The 21,476-nt window shown below is 51.9% G+C and overlaps 1 protein-coding gene across 1 annotated transcript; it reads left to right on the top strand.

The window, feature by feature from the left end:
• Positions 1 to 434: 434 nt before the first annotated feature.
• On the top strand, positions 435 to 21,406 carry BLTP3A (bridge-like lipid transfer protein family member 3A). Its single transcript, XM_072355898.1, has 21 exons — positions 435 to 653; positions 6,607 to 6,769; positions 7,531 to 7,569; positions 7,924 to 8,015; positions 8,207 to 8,396; positions 8,577 to 8,717; positions 9,287 to 9,457; positions 9,671 to 9,848; positions 10,217 to 10,303; positions 10,831 to 10,995; positions 11,307 to 11,449; positions 11,844 to 11,985; positions 12,383 to 12,576; positions 12,787 to 14,348; positions 14,561 to 14,754; positions 15,280 to 15,431; positions 15,525 to 15,672; positions 16,322 to 16,587; positions 16,922 to 17,030; positions 17,373 to 17,485; positions 17,910 to 21,406. The coding sequence occupies exons 1-21, from the start codon at positions 610 to 612 to the stop codon at positions 18,033 to 18,035; spliced, it is 4,419 nt and encodes a 1,472-aa protein (XP_072211999.1). The 5' UTR covers positions 435 to 609; the 3' UTR covers positions 18,036 to 21,406.
• The last annotated feature ends 70 nt before the right edge of the window (positions 21,407 to 21,476 follow it).

The raw sequence follows: 21,476 nt of genomic DNA, 5'->3' as shown, positions 1-21,476 counted from the left end.
TCCTTTCTACTTGTGTTGCACTTTGCTTTTTAAGGTTTCCTTTTTGAGTCCATCACATTTAAGGTTTCCTTTTTGAGTCCATCGCACCTGCATAGAGAAGTATAACCAACAGCTTTCTGTAACCAGGAGTTCTTGTTTCTAAACAAGCATGCGCGGCTTTCATTTAAAACGGTGATGCTGAGAAGGCCTGCGGTCATCTCCATCACTGGGGAAATGGTCATTAATTGCTGTTAATTCCTAACGAAACGGGGGGGGAGTTCAATGTGTCCTGAAGGGAGGTTGTGGTGGGTGGGCTGGCTGTTAGGGATGCCGTTGTTCCCCGGGGAGCGGGGAGGGGGGTCGGGAAACGTGGTCATGGGGCCCGTTGTGCCGGCGGTGAGGGTCTCTTTCCGGACCGGGACGGTTCGGTGCCGGACGGGAACAGCCCCAGAAGCGCTTTATTTCCAGCCGCGGTGCCGCCCCTTCGGGCAGAGCGCAGGGAAGGGGCCGCGCGGGACCGGCAGGGGGAGTGCGGGAGCGGCGGGGCGGAGCGGAGCGGCGGAGGAGCGGCGATGGGGACCCGACGGCTGCGGCGTTAAGCACCCCCTTCCCCCTCCCCCCCTCCGCGGCATGGCCGCCATCATCAAGAAGCAGATCCTGAAGCACCTGTCCCGGTGAGGCACCGCGGGGCGCTGCGGGTGGTGGTGGGTTGTGTGTGTGTGTTGGGGGGGCACGATGTCCGTCCTTCCCTATGGCCGCGCTGTTCGTCCCGGCGGGGTCCGGCCGTCCCGTTGCTGCGGGGTGCGCTGCGTCCGGCCGCTGTTTGTGTCGGTGAGGCTGGAGGAGATCGCCGAGCGCTGCTGGGAATGGCGGCCTTATTTTGGCTCTGCGCTGACCTTGGGTGGGTCTCGTGCCTCAGTTTCCCTGCGGGAGCCGCACTCAAAGCCGTCCGATCCGCTCCCTGCAGCGCACGGGGACACCCGCGGCTCCATCAGCGCTCGCAGCCCCGTGGGGGTCCATGGGGACGCTCAGTGCAGCCCGTGCAGCGCCTCACCTGCCTGCAAACCCTGCCTTATATCCGACCCGAGCTCCCCTCTTTGGCAGCCCTTCTCCTCGCCCTGTCACACAGACCGTCCCTTTCTCAGCTCTCAGCCTGTCCTTGCAGGGCGGTTTCCCATCCCTGGCACCGCTTCTGTGTGTGCTGTGGGTGATGGAGTCCTCCGTGTGCCCCTTGCAGACTCAGATATAAAGCAAGGGGGGCACGAGATCCGAGCAACTGAGCCAGCATTCCATGGGATCAGTGCTGGGATGAGGATTAAAGCTGGTTCTCTTTCCGAGGCTGCACTGAGAGCAATGCCTGCAAACTTTAATTGAGCTCCACGAAGTGTCCGCCTGCATCGGTTGGGGCTCAGCAGCTGCTCAGTGCTGTATGCAGCACGGCCTGAATTTCTGCTCATCTGACATCACGGATCGCCGGGATTCTTTGTGCTGCTCCATCTCAAAGCACGGCACTGATGGGGCTGTGATGGATGCAGCCTCCCACCCTTTGCATTGGCAGCAAGGAGAACTGGATGGGAGCAGCAGCTCCTGCAGGCTGGAGCAGAGCTGAGCATCATTTCTCCGTGCTGCTTTGCCTGGAGTTGAAGCACGTATCTGTGGGTGCTCAAATATTGCAGGCGCTTTGCAGCAGTGCATTTTGAACGCTGATACTGGATTGAAAAGGGGCTGTTTTGCCATTCCAGCTCTGTGTGCTGCAGGTGCCTCCTCTTCACACTCCCTTTGGGTTTTTCCTTCTGCTGTGCTCATTTGCCTGGAAGAATTTCACCGCTCACTCGTTAACCTGCCTTTATTTCCAGCTTCCCATTGGCATATGAAGCAATTCCTTGTTCCTGGTGTTGTATTGCCCTGCCTGGGACACAGGCTGCTGCAATTGGCACTAAGGCTGCAGTTCCAGCTGGAGCTGATTTCATGTTCTCCTTCAGAGATCGGGGAAATCTCTCCTGCAAAAGATCATAATTGGCCTAAAGCAGCTGGGAAATAGATGAGAGCACAAAGCTGCCAGCAGATAAAAACTGCTGTTAAAACAGCCATTACTTTCCCATCTGCAAAGCGTTCCGTTCCTGCTTTTCAGCCAGGTAATGGAATCACAGCGTTGTCTAAGTTGGAAAAGTCCTTCAGGATCCTCAGGTCCCATCACCAACCATTTCCAAACACCCCCAAGGATGGAACTCCCACCACCTCCCTGAGCTGCCCCTTCCAACACTTGGCTGCCATCTCCGTAGAGAAATTCTTTCTGATTCTGATCTCAACCCCTGGTGCCACTTGAGACCTTTTCCTCGTGTCCTATCGCTTGTCACCCGAGAAAGGAGATGGGACACCTCCCTGCTGAGCCTCCTGCCTGCTGCCTGTGGGGCGCTGGGCTCTCCCCTCCTCCTCCATCTTTCTCATCTCCTCATCATCTTCACTGCCCTCCATCTGAGCATCCTTCCTGCAGGGACCTGAGCCCACTATTTGAGGTGAGGTCTCACCAGGTGCTTCTCCAGCCACTCTCCTCAAGCTTGCAGTGCTGCATAGGCTCTGTGTGACCCAGTGCCTTGCTGGACGCTATTCGAACTCAGCCCCATCCATCCAGATCCCTCTGCAGATCCCCTTCCTTTAGGGGGACATTTCTTATCTCATTTGTACCTTTTCATGGCTTTTTGTTTAAATATTGAGGAACTCCATGTGCAAAGTCAGGAGCCCGAGGTATTGTAGTTACTTACAGCTACTGATTCCTTGTTCAAACAGGGGTGGGGAAGAGGAGGTAGGCAGGACAGGATGTGACATTTCTCTTTCACAGAAGGTAAACTCTAATGCTAATCAGGGCTGCTGTGCTGCGCTGCCAAGCTCTCATTTGATGAAACAAACATCAGCTGCTGCCAGCTGTTTGCAGCTGCCTCCCCTCAGCTCAAGGGAGCAGCATGGAATGCTAAATAGGCTCTTGCTAATGCAAGGAGAAATGGCACTTCCATTGCTCGGTCTGCATGCATCTCCCTGCAGCTGCTGGGCTTGGTGGAGCGTTGCAGTGATGCATTGCAACCTCCCCGTGCTGCCGGCGCTCCGTTTCATTTCTCTGGGGCTCCTTCAGCCCTCTGCTGCTCAGCTGACTCTGAATGATGTCATTGCTTTGGATTTCCTGCCATTGGGAAAGAAAAACGTGGCTCAGATCACAAGATGAGCAATGTGAGCAGTGGGGCTCCTGCCTGGCACCAGGCAGTGGGGGTGCTGTGTTTGCTCTCTATGCTTCTTGTTTTCTTTTGTGTGCTGTTGCTCACTTGAGGGTCAGTCCTGGGAAACTCCCTGGCAGCTGCAGAGGTTTCGTGTTCCAGCCTTCATGGGGCAATGCCATTTAAAGCTCCCTGAGCTCCCAGCCAACGAGCTGGAAATAGCAAAACCCATCCTATGCACAGTGCTGTCCCACCCTGCCAGTGTCCAGCCCGTGTCCCATGCAGGTTAAGCTACGCTTTGCTTCACCAACCTCCAAGTCCCAAAGGAGGTGGCAGCAGTGTAAGAAATCCCCCTAATTCTCTGGTTTTCTGAGTGCTTTCGGGTGTGTGAGCAGGGAGGCAGCCTCATGAATGCTGCTCTTTCATCTGCTTGGAAACCTGGGTTGTCCTCAAGGGTTTCACTCTGCTTGAATTGCTAAGCCCTTTGGCTGCAGATGCATTGTATTGCATTGCAGCAGATAAACTGCTGCTCTGGGAGAGCTGATAAGGAATTGCTTTGGGCATTCTGTGCTGGGAGTGCCTCTGCCCTTGGATTTGGGCTGCTGAGTGGTCTGGCCCTTTATCGGTGCAGCTGGTGCTTGGAAAGCCAGGATGTTGTTTGTAAGTGGTGCTGCCGCCTTGAAATTGCCGGTCAGCAATGCACTGAATGCAGCTGATAAGGAGCAGCCAGGTGTGGTGCTGGGCCTGATGGTGTGCAGTGTGTGAGGAGTGAATGGCTGCAGATCTGCTCCTCTGGGTGCTGGGTGTGAGCAGGCAGATGGCTCCAGGGTTGTACAAAACCTACTTAAGTGGTTTTGCTTCCTGAAAAGGCTTTTCTTTTTCTTCCCACGTGCCTCCAAGGCGGCCCCTTTTTCCTCCCTTTTTAGAGCAGTTCCGATCACTCACCCAGTTTTGTTTCCTCCTGAGTCCCCTTTGGGTTCATTCCCAGACGTGTTTTGCAGTCAGAGCTTCTGCTGTTCCTTGAAAGCCCCCCGTGCTCAGCACTCCCCGACCTTTCCTTTGGCCACTCGTGACTTTTATCTCCATGTAAGCCTGACCTTTGTGGCTCACAGCAGTCAGCACGAAGGGAGCTGCCCTAACACAGAGCTTTGCACTGTACTTTTCCATCTGCTGTAATGGCGACCACCGGGGGTTATTGGCTCCTGCTGATGCGTGGCACCAAATAAAGCCAAGGTTGCTGCTGTCCTGCTAATTAGTTCTTGCATATAATAACCATAGTAACGAAGATATTAATAGGGACAAGTGTTTTGCTGTGTGGGTGCTGGTTGCGTGCAGTAGGTGGTGATTAGTGGGTAATTGCAAACGAGGTCTGAGGCAGAAGATGTGCTGATGGGAGGGTCTGTGTGGGGTGGCTCCAAGGGGAGGTTTTTTATCTGTTGGATGCAGCATGCTGCAATGCCTGCATCATCACAAATGGGGGAGCGGACAGCAGGGAGATCCCTGCAAACCGCTGCCATAAGGAGGAGCTTTGGCCCAGCAGGGCTCCCCTGGTTACAGCTGTTGGCAGATTCTAGCTGGTATCTGCTGTCATCATGCATGCCATTCACCTGAAGGCTTTCCATGGCTGCAGGTGACTGGGGTGCTCCATTGGCTGTCAGCTGCAGGCCAGCAGATGCTGCTAGAAAGGAGGCTGTCACTCATGGCATGGGAGTGGATGCATTTGTGCTTGTGTACACAGCTGCAGAATGCCCTTGTGAGTCTGCAGGGCGGCTCTATCCTCTATCCAGGGTGGGAAAGGATTTTCTGCGTTGACTTTTGTCATGGTAATGTGAGCAGGCTCAAAGGAGGGCTGTCCTGTGTGCTGGCTGGCTGGCTTAGTGCTGCATGACTTCTTCCAGAGTTAGGGGGGCAAAAATAGCAGCTCTCCCACACAGCCCATTTTCCTCACAGCCACCGTTTCCATTCATTTTTCTCCAGGCCAGCAATCCGTGCTGCCAAAAACGTTACTGCTGACGAGTGTGAATGCAGCAAGCCTGCCAACAGGCAGCTCATCGTCTGCTCTCACAGCTCCGTCCTTCCCCTGACGGTGACCAAAGCAGTTCTGTTCAATCTGGCATCTGCAGGCCTCCAAGTTTGCAGGCAAACATCATCACCTCTGCTCCTGTATGCCCCACTAACGTGCATGGGGTGCATCTGAGGATGCTTCCATCCCCAGTGCCTGTGGCTCTCTCCTCATTCTGCGGCCTTTCCCTGCAGAGGAATGCAGTTGTTTTGTTCCAGCTGGGTCGTGTTTCACACCGCTCCCTCCCGCAGTGTCCGATGTCACAGCTTCACCCTCCTTTCCCAGCACAGCCGGGCTTATTTTTGACCCACGTATGCACCGAGTGAAGCAGTTCTCTGCCGAGACATGGCTTTGTTTCTGCAGCACCCACCCAGGCGCTCAGCCCGGGATGAGGATGTTCCTGGGATGCAGATGTCCCTGGGATGCTGCCATCAGCAGCACCTGTGGCTCACGGAGGTGCCACATCACAGTGTCTGCCTGTGGCTCTGCAGCAGCAGCAGAGCACGCCATAAAGGAGGGAGCAGCAATGCTCTGCATCCTGCCCCCCCTTCTGCAGTGCCTGCACTTTGTGCCCGCTGAGCCTTTCCCATGTCATGGGACCACACCAGTGGTGCAGGGAGTGAAGGGAGAATGGAGATATGTGGCTGTGAGCCTTATCCTGGTTGTGCTGACAATGGGGCCTTTCTTCTGCTCTCTGGAACGCTGTGCTGAATTAGAATGAGTGGGAATGTGGGCAGCCTGGGCTGCTGGTTGGCAACCCTGCATTGTAACATGGGGGTGAAACCAGATGATCATTGTGGTCCGTGCTGGAGCAGAAGGAGCGGGGTGATGGATGCCAATGGGGAGGGAGATTGGGCTGAGGGTTGGGTTGCACTGGACCTGCTGACCAGAGAGAGCTTGCAAGGCTGCTGTTCAAAGAGACAGCAATAAAGACAATTTGTGGACGGTCTTTGACTTTCCTCTGTCCTCATTACCTGGAGAAATGTGGGCAATAAAGCACTTCATCGCTCCTGGGGGGAGCAGAGTTCTTCTCCTGCTGTGGCTGGTCTTTGGTTCGGGTTCATTTCTGTCCTAAGGCAGTTCTTCTGAATTCTGCCTTCCTGGGGCTTTAGGTGGAATTTTCAGTTCCTTGAGTTTAATTGAAACAGAACAAATGAACAGAGTCCCCTCAAACAGCAAAATGGGAAGGATTTGGGGGGGTTTGGTGGGTTTTTTTGGGAAAAACCAACTTGCCTTGGGCCTAAAAAAGAAAGAAGAAAGTGGATTCCTTGCACGTAGCACACCCGTCTGAAAGGCTCCGCGAGTCTCGGCAGCTCTGCTTGGCCTGGCTTTTAGAGTCTCTCCTCTCTTCTCTTGTAGCTTTACCAAGAATCTCTCACCAGACAAAATCAACCTGAGCACCCTGAAGGGGCAGGGGCAGCTGACCAACCTGGAGCTGGATGAGGAGGTGCTGCAGAATGTGCTGGAGCTGCCCACCTGGCTTGCCATCACCCGGGTCTACTGCAACAAGGCATCCATCAGGGTGAGCAGACGGGGCTGTGATCGTGTCCTTGGGCTCAATCCACACCCTTCATTCAATTCACCTAAGGAATCAACAGCCTCCACTGGGAACAGGAGGCAGAGACAAATGGAGTTCTGTCATCTGAAAGCCTGATGTTGCTGTGGGGCACCATAAAGCAAATTGAGCTGAGGTCTTCATTGTTGAAAACGCAGCTCTTAGGAAAGATGTGAATGGCAGAGGTGAAAAGCAGTGCGGGCTGCACTCATTCAGCCCCCGTTGGCTGCTTTTGTGCATAATGGCTAAAGTTGGGCACACATGGACAGTTGCACTTTTGCACCCCGACCCCTCCTAGAAATTCTCCTCCTCGTGCTTTTTAGAGCACAAAATTGATTTGTTTTCAGCTGATGTGAAATGCCAGCCTGTTTAATCTCAGCTGGTTCTAACCATAGCTGTGTTTTAGTGCGTGGAAGAGCCTTGCTGCGATGGTTCTGCTCTGCCAAGTGAGAATGAAAATGAGCCTGTCTTACTCATTGGATCTGTTCTGTCTGCTTTTAGAGTCAGATCTGCTTAATATAGCAGCAAACATTTGTCCTCCCTTGTACAAGGGCTGCAGAGTTAAGCGTGGCTGCAAGAAAATCAAATAGGATCGTTGTGGTTTGTATGGAGCCTTCAGAAGAGTGACCTGACTTCCAGCAATGGCAGCATTTTCTATAGGGGAGGAGGGGGAGTTTGACCTACCGAGTGCCAAAGTGACTCTTGTAACCTCACCTTTATTGTTGCAGATCCAGTGGACGAAACTGAAAACGCACCCGATCTGTTTGGTAATGTTCATTCTCTTGTTCATTCCTTCTCTTCCTAATTCTGTAAAAGGAAAACATGAAGTGCGTGCTCTGATGGCAGCCTGAAGCCTCCAGGCCTTTAAACAGCTGGGGAGGAGGAATCCCAAGAGTAGTTCTTTTAGGTGGAGGGTGACCTCCCATGGGATTCCCATTTCCCTGCAGGGCGCAGCTGGGTGTTCAGATCACCCAGCCATTCTGGCATTGATGGTGTGAGAGCTGAGGGATGTGAGATGGCCCAACTGGGTCACAGCAGCCCCAGAGTCACAGACCTATGGGTGTAAGACTGACCTTGAGCCTCGGTCTTGTATTTACTGCTCCTGTGTTTTGTCTTCCCAGTACCTGGACAAAGTGGAGGTTGAGATGCGGACATGTGAAGAGCCTCGGCCACCCAATGGACAGTCTCCCATTGCGCTTGCAGCCGGTCAGAGGTCAGACCCCTGAGCCCTGAGGCTTCTTTCTGCCATACTGGGGTTTGGGTATGGGCTGTTCTTCTCAGAAGTTAACCACTGCCCTCGGGGGGTTCTGCTTTGAGTGGTTCTGATGTTGCTTGCAAGCCTTGGAGGCTCTCCATTTCTACCGCAGTCTCTCCCTGATGACTTAAAGGCTCTTCTCTTTGCAGTGAATACGGCTTTGCTGAGAAGGTCGTGGAGGGGATGTTTATTGTTGTCAATTCCATCACTATCAAGATTCACTCCAAGGCCTTTCATGCTTCTTTTGAGCTATGGCAGCTTCAGGGCTACAGCGTCAACCCCAACTGGCAACAGAGCGACCTGCGACTCACCCGCATCACTGACCCACAGAGGGGGGAGGTAAAGAGCCTTCAGATGTTCATGTGGGCCACGTCCCTGTTTTTGTATAGGGACCGCAGAGGAAAGATGTGTTGGGTTGTTCCCTGTGCCCTTGTTCATTCTGTGTCCTTCAGGGGTTGGGTTTAATCCCGGCAGCTGATGCAAAGCTCAGCATTTCCCTGTTTTCCTCTTTCTGGGCAGGTTTTGACATTCAAAGAACTCACCTGGCAGACGCTCCGCATTGAAGCAGATGCGACTGATAATGGTGATCAGGATCCCGTCTCTACTCCCCTGAGACTCATTACGAACCAGGGGAGGATACAGATCTCTCTCAAGAGAAGGGTGAGTGTTCCTCCCATCCTTTGGAGGATGCGTTCTCTGCTGTGATGATGCACATTTCCTCCCACATCTCTCAGCCACGCTCCGTTTCCTTCACAAGCACCGAGCCCTGATGCGTTGCTCTGCTTCCTGTTGGAAACAGCTGTGTTCCAACCACATGTCAAAGCAGGTTATTTCCCAGGGGGGAATAATGTGTGTGGAGCAAGTCTTAAAACCCGTTTTCTCATCCCAAGGAGATCTGTCCTCTCTTTACCGGGAGCTGGAGGTCTGCTCGCTTTGCTTTTAGCTGCCAGCAGAAGTGTGATGGTGATTGGATGTGAGGAGAAGTTGCAAAAAATGATCCTCTCTTGTTCTGCTTTCTTCGATGGCCAGCAGCTTCCCTTCCAAAGGGATGGTAGCTTTGGCTCCTTTCCTTCTCAGATGGGAGCAAGGCGGGCATCCAGCAGCTGGGTTAACTTCTCTCTCAGCTGAGTTTCAGAGCAGCATCTCTACTTCGTGCTGCAGCTTCTGTGTATTTTGAGGAGTGTACGGTGAGCAGTTCTTGGTCCTTGACGCCTCCGTGCTATTTTCAGACCAAAGATTGCAATGTGATGGCATCGAAACTGATGTTTCTCCTTGACGACCTTCTCTGGGTGCTGACGGACTCGCAGCTGAAAGCAATGATGAAATACGCAGAGTCTCTGAGTGAAGCCATGGAGAAATCTGCTCAGCAGAGGAAGAGTTTGGCACCAGACTCGGTGCAGGTGAGTGAGCCATGATTCGGGTGTTTGCTGTCCTTCAATAAACACGTAGGGCAGAGGGCAAGAAGTGTTTCTAGAGGGGGAATAGGAGGAGGGCTGTGCATGTAGTGCAGTGAGGTTACATGGAAGGAGCATCAGGAGTACCTTGCCCTCTTGATCTCAGCCTTAGAATACCTTCCAAGGTGAGCTCTTACCAGGCTTGTTGTCTCCTAGCAGATCACACCACCAGCTCCCAGCACCCAGCAGTCCTGGTCTCAACCATTTGGAGTCAGCCCAAATGCAACCAGCATTGGTCAGTACTTCGATAAACATGACATGAAAGAGTCATCCTACCACCTCCTCATCTCACGCCTGGATCTGCACATCTGTGACGACAGCCACACTCGAGAGTCAGGTAACACAGAGCAGCACCAGGAGGAAAAACGTGATCCAGTCCTTTTCTCTCTCAAAGGAGGATTTTCCTCTTGAAACTGCCCCGATTGCTGTAGTGAGAAGTGGAATTAATGGGAGCCTGGAAAGCAGTGGGGTCTTCTGAGCTGGTATTTGAGATTCTAGATCTGGTTTCTACAGTATAAGCTGTTGCCTTGTTACATTCAGTTCCCCTTTTCCTCACCTAGGATGAGATTCTGATAGAGCTCTTTAAAAGCAGATACCAGCCATGGTAACAGTGATGGCAATCAAAGCAGCATTGTTCCAGATTATCCTGAATCAGGGCTTGGGTTGCAGAGCTGATCACAGTTTTCTTTGTTCCATTTCTCACAGGCACTTTGAAGCATGGGATGCTGGGAGGTGCCATACAGCTGACCTTCAGGAGGATGGCTTTTGACTATTATCCTTTCCATAGGGCAGGTAAGGGGAGCCTGCCCTTCCAGCTTGAAGAGAGAGAGAAAAAGAACTTGAAGAACGGTGATGCTGTGAGGCTTCAGGCAGGGCAAGAAAAAAGGGGCTACACAAAGGACCCGGATCTGAAATCCTCCTGGGCTGGGTTAATCTGCTTTACCTCTGGGTGGAAGATTGACAAGTTGTGGGCAGAGCAACAAGGAAGGAAGGAGTTGCTGCTGAGTTGGAGCTTGGGATTTCTTTTTGGTTGCTTACGCTCAGGGCCTGGTTCTGGGCTGATCAGTTACTATGATACTATGAAGGGGTTGTATCCCAGGAGGGAATCTGTCTGTTGGTTAAGTGAGGATGAAAAAGAGAAGAGTCACCATGGCATTCTTCCCAATGCTTGTGTTTGAAACACTGGCAGGGGCAACACCAGAGTGCGATACCAATCAAGGGAGCGCTTTACAGATTGATATTGGTTTAAGGGGGGGAGCAAGAGGGTTGTGAGTATGCAGGAGCCTAATCTTAAAGCTGGTGTGTTTACTTTAATGCAGGGGATGCCTGCAAGCATTGGGTGAGGTACAGCGAGGCAATGGAGACGCGGGGACAGTGGGCAAAAAGGTTGGTCAGTGAATTTCAGAGCAAGGTTGAGAAGCATTATGAAGAGATGGATGCTGCCTTTGCCAAGACTCCACTTTCTCCCTTCAAAAAGAAAGCAGGTAATGATGTCGGATTAAACTCCTGATAAAGCTGGAGGTGGTGTATATATAATGAGTAAATGAAGAAGCCTGAACAGCGGGAGGTGGCTGAAGTGTAGCCGAAGAACTTCTATTGGTGCAGATTGTGCTGATCCTTCGTTGTGTCTTTACAAGCACTGAGTGTTGGCTTTTTGTTTCCTGCCTGACTGTGTCCATCTGTTCCTAATCTGGGGCTGGTAATTCTGCTCCATAAGCGTGTATGTGTTGGAGCTGACGGTGACATTCACTATGAAGGAATAAAGTAAAACCCTTCTGCTTTCCCATCCCCACAGATACATCACTGAGTCCTCATAAGAGCCCCTTAGAGAAGGGCCGTGCACCTCCCTGCAGTCTGCCCCAGCTCCATCACCCTCCCTGGCACCGGCTGCGGTCCAGCTGTGTGCTGCTGCGTGTGGACGACTTGGATGTTCACCAGGTGGGGGTCTGAGCAGTGCCTGGGGTCAGCCATAGGTAGCAGTTGTTTGGGAAGAAGGAGATTTCATTGGGTACGGTGCAAATAAATGGTACAAATCCTGCTTAATTCCCCCCTGTTCTCTCACTGCCTTACCTTGTAAAAAGCTGGTTCCCCTCCTGTTTATCATCCCCTTTTAAATGCTGGGAGGATAGATGTGTATATAAGGCGATGAATTCCCTCGAAGGAGGGGAGTTCACAGTATTGGCACCTAGAAGAAAGTTGAATCATGACTGGAAAGCTGCATGTGTTTGATGTGTAAATGAGACACGCTGAGTGTAGGAGGCTGCATGCTTACTGGGATGCTTCCTTCTGCCACATGCAGGTTCTGTACATCTGGTGCCATTTATGTTTTCAGGTTTCCACAGCTGGTCAGCACAGTAAGAAACCTTCCACCTTGCTTTCGTGTAGTAGAAAGTTCCTCAACCTGCCCGATCAGGTCTCTGCAATCCACATTGAATTCACAGAGTATTACTTCCCCGACAATCAAGACTTTCCAGGTAATGCTCCAAGGTTAGCGCCTCCTTTCACAAGTTCCTTTAGGAATCAGGTTGGTTGTAATTCTTGAGGCATGTTGATCATTCTGGAGGTTCTCTGGGTGCCCCTTTGGCTCCTCGTTGTTTGCAGCTTTGCCTTCCTAAATGAGCATTTTTTAACCCCCTGGGGATGGTGGTGTAGAGTTTGCCTGATGCAAAATGTGGAGGGAAAGTTGTTCTTGACAAATAATGAACCTGAGAGCATTTGGAAGGACCAGCTTTGGTTAATGCTTGGGGTTCCCTGGGGAGCTCTGAGTGCTCTGCAGCTGCCCTGGTGTGAGAGTCTGTTTTGAGGCAGATATTAAGGCCATGCTTTGCTGTTTGCAGTGCAGGTACTGAGTTTGACTCCGTTTCGTTCCAGTTCCTTGCCCAAACCTGTACGTACAGCTGAATGGTCTGACGCTGACCCTGGATACAGCAAGCATGCTCTGGATAAACCTCTTCTGTCTGGATCTTTATCGCAGCCTGGAGCAGTTCAAAGCCATCTACAAGCTGGAGGACTCAGGCAAACGTGATGAGCACGTTGATGTTCGACTGGACGGCTTCCGGCTGAAGGTAACTTTCCTTCTCCCCTCTTCCCATCAGTGTCCTCTCCCTCTCTGTGTTGGGAATAGCTGGAGTCTACTTCAGCTCTCGGGCTTTTCATAGAGAGCAGGACTTCTCAATTGTTCCTATAACCCACAGCTGAATTCCTGTGTCAGTGGCCAGGACGGGGTTCTCTCCATTTCCCCTCTTCCTGCTTTACTTGTGTCACCCTCCTTACAGCTCAGCATCCCCGTGGAGAAGAAAGTCTGTGCCCATCGGGACCGCCCGCAGGCGCTCTGCATCCGCACGTCAGAGGTGGCCGCCACCAACACCCGGCACGCTCCGTTCTGCAGCTGCCAGGACCTGCAGAACCTCTTCCGTCAATTTGCTGGCTCAGAATTCTTCCACTCCAGCTACACCCAGTTCCCGCGCTCCCAGGACAACTTTAACCTCCTCCATTCCCTTTTCTTGCGCCATGCCTACCAGGTGGATGATGGACCTCAGAAGCAGACGGGTTTTCCTCAGCCCTTGCGCAAAACCTCCGCCTCCGAGGATCTGTGGTCTGTGAATTTCACTGAGCTCTGCCTGGACTTCGAAGGTGCTGAGAGCTCAAAGGGCAGAGCCCTTAGCTTTATTGACCCCTTACCCCTTTCCGTTTGGGTCTGTCTTCCTAAGAGATGGGGGCAAGCCCGGATATCTAAACGACAGCCGTCATCTGTCCCCGATTTGAAGATGAAACCTTCTGCCAGCTTTAGCGATCACCCCAAGAATGAGAACCTTCCCAGAGAACACGGGGTTTGTCAAAGGTCGAGAACTGACCAGGATCTGACGAGCATCCCCAGGGTCCCAGAGGCGATGGATGCCTTGGGAGAATCTGAGTGTGAACTTAATGATGGAGTAGATGACAAAGAGCTGGAAGCCTCTGCTGATATCCACGTGCTTTTGTCTTCCTCTGTTCATGTCAAAGTTCGTCTCAACCACTACCAGTACTTGGTGCTGCTCAGGATGAAAGAGGTTCTGCAGACACTACAGGAGCAGCTGACCCGAGATACCCAGGAGGTGACTGGGTGTCCTTTAGATCCCATGTCTGCTTCCATAGGCGTTCTGTTCCGCAGTGCTGAAGTGGCCCTGCTCATGAACCCCACAGCAGGCTCCTGCTTGGAACCCAAATCCCTCGACTCAGATACAACAAGCCTGATAGAGTCGGAGCTCTCGCCTTCAGACAGCAAGGAGGGGTTGGCAGCTGAAGAGAAGGAGCTGGCAGCTGAGGAGAGGGAGCAAAAATCTGAGGCTGGTTCAGAGAAGGGAGCATGCAGAACCACAGAGCTCCTGGAGGACAGTGAGGCTGAAAATACTGGCTCCAGAATAACCAGTGTGCCAAAATCTGCCAGTGATGGAGCTCTGAGCGCAGCTGCACCGAGTGAGAGTGTGGAGGAGAAAGGTCTGATAGAGGAAGCACGTGAAGCTGTGGAAGCCCTGGTTGCAGAAGGAGCAGAAGTGCCCAGCAGCCGCCCTCAGAGCCCTCCTCCTGCCCTCCCCATTAGCCCAACCTCAGCCAGTGCCGTTCCCTCAGCAGGGGGAAATCCCACTCTCAATGGCCAGGCAGAGCTCGTCCCTTTGAAGAACCTAGAGGTGGAGCTGTCTAGTGCGCTGCATATGACGAAGGATGCCACCAAGGAAGCTCTGCATGTTACGATGGACCTCACCAAAGAAGCCATGTCTATAACAAAAGATGCTCTGAGCTTGAGCCGGGAGAAGATGACCTCTACCATGCAGAAAATGCTCTCTCTGCCCCCAGCCAAGTGAGTGGGCTGCTCTCCTGCGGGGCTGCTGGGAAGGGGGGAAGCTGTAGGTCATTTGTGTACCCTTTGGACCAGAGATGTCGGACCTTCATCTCCTGGGGATGATAGAAGTACACTAAAGCCTGCATTGCAGGCACACAGAGTGCGCAGTAATCCTGATGTAACCCTGATGCTGAGCTGGTTGCCTTGTTTGCCTCTTTGTTTTCCTGTAGGGATTCCGTGCCCAAAGCAGAAGAAGGGGCAGTGACCCCAGGGGGTGGCAGCAGCCGGATGCGTTTCTTCTCCATGAAGAGGACAGCATCCCAACATTCCTTTGACAGCACGTCTGTGGATGGGAGTGGTCCCGAGGATGGGCTGTCTGTGGACAGCGATGGCAGCGATGGCTTTGTAATGCTCACAGACTCTGGTAACCAGGGTCCAGCTGTGTCCTCATCCCCACTCTGATTTCACACCAGTTAACAGTGCTCTGGCTCATGCTGCGTTCTTCCTGGATTCCTTGTGCCACTCATTCCTTTAGAAGAGGATGAGCATTTCACCCACAGTGGCTCTTAATGCTTCTGTAGATGCCGTTCTTGAGATGAAGAGTCTAACTGAGCGGGGAGGGCTCTCCCAGCATCATTACTGTGTTGTTCTGAGGCATTTGGCCATAGTAGAACCGCTGCGTAGGGGGGTGGATGTCCCACAGCTTCTGGGGAGGGTTTCATAAAGGGTGGTTGGCAGTAGGGCATGCTGTGCACCACAGTGTTCTTCGGCTGCACATTGCTTAGATTCATCCAAGGAACCAGGGAGTGTTCTGTGGAGGATGGTGATGAGATTAAGGTGATATATATCACTTAGGTGATGAGATTAAGGCAGATGCTGAGACCAGAACTGCTTAAAAACAGAAAAAGAAACAAGAACCGAGCTGTTTGTGTTGCCACTTCTATTCCAGAGCCCAGCCTGGACCCTCTCCCCTCAGGGCACCTTCTCCGGGTGCACAGCAATGCAGGCAGCAGAGCAAACCTGGTGGCAGAGGACGAGAGCGGAGCATCCCTTGAAATAACCAGCACAGCTTCCCAGAGCGAAGAGCCCAGCCTGCAGCTGGTCAGAGCTTCGTTCCTTTGTGCTATTGCCTCTGACAGAACCTGGAGGTGAACCCTGTGCTCCATTGCCTGAGCTCGTCCCTCTCTGTTTCAGGTGTCCGTCCTCATACTGAAGATGAACGGGGTGAACTGTGCAATCGAGGCACGAGGTGATGATTTGTCTGTTGCTGTACAAGTCATGAATGTGGTCCCAGAGCAGCTGAACAACGTTGGGATGTGGCAATACCTGCGTGGCTACCTGGGTAAGGTTGTGGCTTTTACAATTGGCTGCTGTGCCAGCTGCTCTCAAGGAGCCTTTAGCTTTTAAGTGCAAACATGCCAAGTTGGACTGTTATGTATCCGTGCTGCCTATAGCCACGAGGGGGCACAACGAATCCAAGGCTGGGTGATGGTGAGCAGGTCTGGGAGGCTGAGAGGTTCTGGTCAACTCGTGCAATTGCTAAATGAAGGCTGGTGTTGTAATGTGCTGAGATGGTGAGAAAGGTGGGTGGGCCTGAGGGATTAATGAGCCTGGTTCTGCTGGTAGCTCCTTGTGTTTTGAAACCTGGTCTTATTTATTACGGGAACAGGTTGCCCAAGGAGGCTGTGGATGCCCCATCCCTGCAGGCATTCAAGGCCAGGCTGGATGTGGCTCTGGGCAGCCTGGGCTGCTGCTTGGTGACCCTGCACACAGCAGGGGGTTGGAAATGGATGAGCAATGCCTTTGCAACCCCTTGTGAGACCCCCTGTGACCAAATACATCCCTTACTGCTGATGCCATCTCCTGCAGTGAGGTCTTTCAGGGACAAGCTTTAGCAGGCATTTTGGTGATGGGTTGAGGGTTGCACTGTAGCCTTAGTGCTGTTTTCCAACCTTAATGATTCTCTGCTTCCATGATTCATTCTGCTTCAGGAGATGCAGACGTGGAGAAGCCTTCAGCCCCTGAAGCTGCTCAGACCCAGCCAGAAGTGTGCTTGCGTCTTGAAGCGGGACCGAATGCTGCTCTGCATTCCCCACTGGCTGTTCAGAATGGCTTCCTTCAAATGCTGGTCCACAGTTACACAGCAGAGCTCTTCATGTCCTTCCTTACCAACCTCGGCCCCTTCCTTGAGGATGAGGTTATCCCAGAGGTGATCCCCATGGAGATTGAAGTCGTGGATGCCAAAATCACATTGAAGGTGGGTGTGTGGGATCCTGAGTACAGCTCACCTGCAATGTTCTGCTGGGTAAGGATGCTGTGGGATTGCTGTGGCTTTTGCAAAGGTCTCGTTTCCCTGGTGGTGTTTTATTTTGTTTCTAATGGACAATTGAGGAACACAAGCTCGGATTGTGGAGAAAAAGGAGCCTGACATTCAGATTCTCTCCCTCTGCCCAGCTCTGTTCTGGATATGGCAGAACTGGGCTGCGATCCCTGCCAGTCCTGCACACATTAAGTCTCATGTGCAGCTCTGTGTAAGCAAAGCCAGGCCTAATCTCTTCTTTGTCTGCCTGTTTTTGGTTTGAATTTCTCAGGACGACAGCCCCCAGATATACCCCACCTCCCCCGGCCCTGTTCCCATCACCCTGGCGATAGATCACGTCCTGGTGAAGCGCAGAGATGATGGAGTTTTCTACCTAACAGGTGAGAAATGTCAGGAAATGCGTTTGATTCTCTAGGCTGTGCTGGAGGTGATGCCCTGCTGGGCCTGATGGTGGAGGCTGGGGCTGAAATGTGGTGGTTGCTGCTGGGAAGGATGCAATCCGCTGTGTGTGCTGTCCCTGATTCTGATTCTTGCAGTCACTGCTGCCAGAACAGGGATATAATCTTCTGTCTTCAGTGGCTTTTTTGTTTTAAAATGGGGATAAGATACGAATCTTTTCTCCCCATTGAAGGCAAAAAAAAAGCATCCAGGCTTTTCTTTCCGTCCTCTCAATCCTGTCCTATAAACATCCACACCTGAAATGTGCTCCGTGCTTTTCCCAGCTCCACGCAGGGAGGGCTCACCCAAACTGGACAAACCTGTGTCGGTTCCTCAGGACCTGAAGGCAGCACGGTGTGTTTTGGCAGCACCAGCAGGAGGGATTCATGGACTGCAGGTGAGTCACTGCTGCCTGCTGCTGTCTAGACAACCAGATAGCTGGCAGGAGGTAGAAAACGAGGCCTTTTGTCTGCATCTGTTTGCAGTTCCTGGTAGGTGTGGTGTGTTGCAGATAGGGAGTGCAAAGAAAGGCGGTCTGTAGCTCCTTTTACGGGGCATTCAGAGGATTAAGGGATCAGCTAGCTCGCTGCAGGCCTTGCTCCTATGGCTAGAAATGCAAAGGGAGGTCTTAGCAGAAAGTAGTCATTGGAAATGCATCTCTGACAGGTATGGGAGTCCTCGGGTGCCAGTTAGAAGTTCTTTGTGAGTCAAACTGGGTCTCTGTCAGTGAGCTTTGTGTGTGCATCGTTGCAGTTAGATCTGCCCTGCTGCTCACCTTTCTAAACTCCTGCTTGGTTTTTCTTTTTCTCTGTCTCTTGAAGTCAAAGGAAGTGCCAGAGTTGCAAAGAGAGCTTCAGAACACGAAAATAGCCCTTGCAGAAGCCAACATGGACAAGGCTCGTCTTCTGCAGGAAATCAGGAAATACAATCCCCTCTTTGAGCTCTGACAGCAGGCTGCAGCTGCTCAGGAGGAGTGGAGACCACCACCAGCACTACGGCGGCGAGTCTGATTACATTGCTGCTAAACAGGTCAACCTCCTGGAGACTGATGGTCACAAAGAGTGGGAACCAACTGTGATTGCGAAGTACTCTTCATACAGGGAGCAAGGACAGAGCTTGGCTGAGCAGCACGGCAGGGATGAGGAGTTACCCTTGTGCTGCCACTTCCCTCTGTCCTGGCAATATGGTGCTACCACCTGCCACTGAGCCAGGGCAGTGCTCAGTCTGCAAACAAAAGGTCTGAAGTTAATGTGGGGACACGGTGGTTCTTCATCCACATGGTGGTAGAAGACAAGTCTGCTTTCAGCCCTTCTGCCTGGAGATGGTTGGCATTGGGATTTCTGCTTTTTTCAGCCTTCCTTTTTGTGCTCTTGCCCAGTGCCACGTGCCAGAGAGCACAGCAAAAGGAGTGCAGTTAAATTCACCGCATCAAGGAGTGGCAGAGAATAGGTAGGGCAGAACATGTGGCTCGGAGCTGCGATATGAAAGCTTGTGTATTGTCACACAGAGAGGAACTGAAGTCAGGGGAGGTGTGAGATGCAGAAGGGATGTCCCCATGTGGGGGAAGGGAGCTACAAGAACAGAGCCAGGATAGAAGAGAAATTCCTTCCGGTTTCTTTTTCCATCAGTAGGAAAAAGAGGTGGTGGTGTATTAGACCTGGTCTGATTCAGTCCTGCAACGTTTGGCTTCATTGATGCAGAAGCAAAGAGGAATTCATTATTTCATTACCAAGTGCTGTTTAATCTGTCTTTAGTGTTGCAGTCAAAGAATAGGGGTGATGGAAGTTGGCTGAATCATAGAGTGAGGCCTTTGTATTTCCTATGGGGTGTCCTTAAATCATTCTGTGTCCCAAGTTTAACCAGTGGAGAGAGGGAGAGAGGGCTTTGCTCGAAGTCTGTGTGGTTGAATGGGGAATTGGTCTCATTGAGTAAAGAAACTGCGTCTGAAAGCGCGGGTGGAGAAAGAAATGGGAAGCTGGTAGAGGAACTAAGCACTTGTTTTAAGAGTTAAGGATGGAAATGTGATTTATGAAGTGCAAGGATCAAATGCGCTGCTACAGGGAACCAGGTGTGTGGTTTCTTTGCTCTGCTGGTCCGGGTAGTGCACAGACTATGGGCTGAATGAGGAGCAGCCGCGAGGGGCAGAAGTTAATTGTGAAGGGAGAAGCTGCTGCAGAGGAGAATTTGTGCTGTGGTGGAACATTCACCCCCATCTGTGCTCAGGGTGAGTGCCCGTCCTTCCCCATTCAATGTAGCATCGGTGCTGTGTGCAGAATTCCTGGGAGATCAGCCAATTTCAGGTGAATTTTCTGGCTGTAGAGGCACGCAGTACCCAAAACTTTCTTCTATTGCATCTTTCTTTGTGTGTGTGTGTGTTTGTAAGTGTCACTTCGTTGTAATTAGATGAACTGAAGTAATAGAAGATTTTAATCCTGCTTGCTATGCAAGGAACGGCCTCTGATCTACAAGCCATGAGTAGCTGAGGCCTGGGAGCTACGCAAAAGAAAGCAATGATGTAGGAGCTGGGTTTGCTCTGATGCACTTGTCCCTTTGCCCAGCTCTGGAGCTGCTGATTGGTTTACAGACACTTTAACAGACCCTCCTGGTATTGTTTGAGCTCTCCTGTAGCTCTCGGGGCAATAGGGACATATTTGCAGTGTGGAGTTGGGCTCAGAGGCGCTGCTGGCTGCGGTTTGTGGAGAGCTGGGAGCATCCCTTGCTGTGTTTGTTGGCTCAGCCACTGTAAAGAGACAGAGGCTGACGGTCTGCTGTCACTGTAGGATCATCTGCGTGACTCGGTGTCCGACTCCATTATGCTGGAGGTAGCCCTGACTGACATTCGTTGGGAGCAGTGCTGGGATGTGGGGTCCGAACAGCCTCGGGGCAGGCCGTGCTGCTGAACTGCAGTGTTTGTAGCTCTTTGCCTGCCAAGCTGTGACTGGCCGTGCCTCCGATCAGCTGTGACAGCAGCAGCGGGAGCCTGGCCTTCCTGCTGGAAATGAAGTGGGCGAGCACCGATGAATGGAAAGGAGGAGAGTTTGCCTTTGGCAGAGGGCTCTGCGCCCACCGCCTGGGCTGGAGCTGATGTTTGGTGCTGTGCCTTTCGCAAGGTTGCTTTCCCTCCTCCCCAGGAGAGGCCCTGCTGGTTCCTGTTAGACAACTTAGCTGTTTTTCTGGAGCTCATTCTGTGACCCATCCCCTGCTCGGTGCACAGCTCGGGTCTGTGTTGCTGTGTGTGATGGAGGAACATTCTGGAGCAGCCTGTCAGGCCTGTTCTCTAGGGGAAAATGCACTTTAACTTTCTAAGCATCAGCAGGCATTGCCTGCACCGATACTGCCCCGTGCATAGAATCCAGAGTAAAAGCAGGGGTCAGAAATGCAAATTATCTTCCATAGTGAAATAAAACTCTTTTCTTGAGCAGTTCTCAGAGTAATTGAGGAAGGAGGTAACAAAGCCTCTGTGTATCTCCGGACTTGCTGTGAAACAAACCTATATGCAAAGCTCACTGTAAGTATCATTATGAAGTGCACAAAGCCCACATGAGCAGAAGGTGAACTTTTGGTCAACCTCCTTGCTTCTGTGCTTTCCTCTTTCTGTGTGAAGCAAGGAATGCAAGACTTGCCTTAGGTGGAATGCAATGGTCTGACTTTTTATTCGCTAACTTCTTGAAAATGGGAGGTTTCTTTCTTCTTTCACATCATGACTTTTTGTTCGAGTAGAAGTCGAGCTTCATCTCCAGCCAGCACAGGGATGGATGGGCAGAAGGGTTTTCTCCAACGTGGTGCCTATTTGCAGTGTCACAGAACTCCTTACCTCTCTTTCCACGTGGGCAGACAGACCAGAGCTGGGCCCAAGCTGTTGGCAGCAAATCTTTTGCTTCAGCAACTCGAGTGCCCCAGATCTGGGTAAGAATTAAATCACTTCCACTGTCTTCTGCTTTAAGTGAGAGAAGTACTGTAAGTCACCACCCCCTTCCTTTCTACCAGGCGTAGGTGCAGGAGGACAAAAACTCCACTGATGATGATTAGCAAAGTTTACTTTTTAGAGCCTTTTGTTTAAGGACTCTACGTTACGAGAGCCAACTTAATCCTTTGTGTAACTCCGTGGCAGTTACCCTAGGAAAAGCACGTGGCCTCAGCATCTTTTGCATTTAGTTAGAAGTGTGCTCAAAGGGGATTACTGTATGTACAGGTGGGCAATGTACGAGTCTGAACTTGAATTTTAGGCAGTATTGGGACTTTGTTGCTGTATATTTCCACTCTTGCACTTATTGGTTCTGTGAACCATGACAAGAAATTAAACTTGTTAACCTCCCTGCAGGCTCGTGCACTTTTTCCCCCCCTCCCCTCCCTGACTGTATGGATTCTAGGCAGCTCCATACAACTGC

Source organism: Excalfactoria chinensis, chromosome 23 (genome assembly GCF_039878825.1).
Source record: "Excalfactoria chinensis isolate bCotChi1 chromosome 23, bCotChi1.hap2, whole genome shotgun sequence".
In the NCBI taxonomy this organism is placed as follows: domain Eukaryota; kingdom Metazoa; phylum Chordata; class Aves; order Galliformes; family Phasianidae; genus Excalfactoria; species Excalfactoria chinensis.
This window is presented reverse-complemented; position numbering and strand designations above follow the sequence as displayed.

Excerpts from the sequence above, each read along its gene's own strand:
- BLTP3A (XM_072355898.1), top strand. The coding sequence starts at position 610 with ATGGCCGCCATCATCAAGAAGCAGATCCTGAAGCACCTGTCCCG. Across the intron at positions 11,450-11,843 it reads ACGACTTGGATGTTCACCAG|GTTTCCACAGCTGGTCAGCA; the intron begins GTGGGGGTCTGA and ends TTATGTTTTCAG. Across the intron at positions 11,986-12,382 it reads CGACAATCAAGACTTTCCAG|TTCCTTGCCCAAACCTGTAC; the intron begins GTAATGCTCCAA and ends GTTTCGTTCCAG.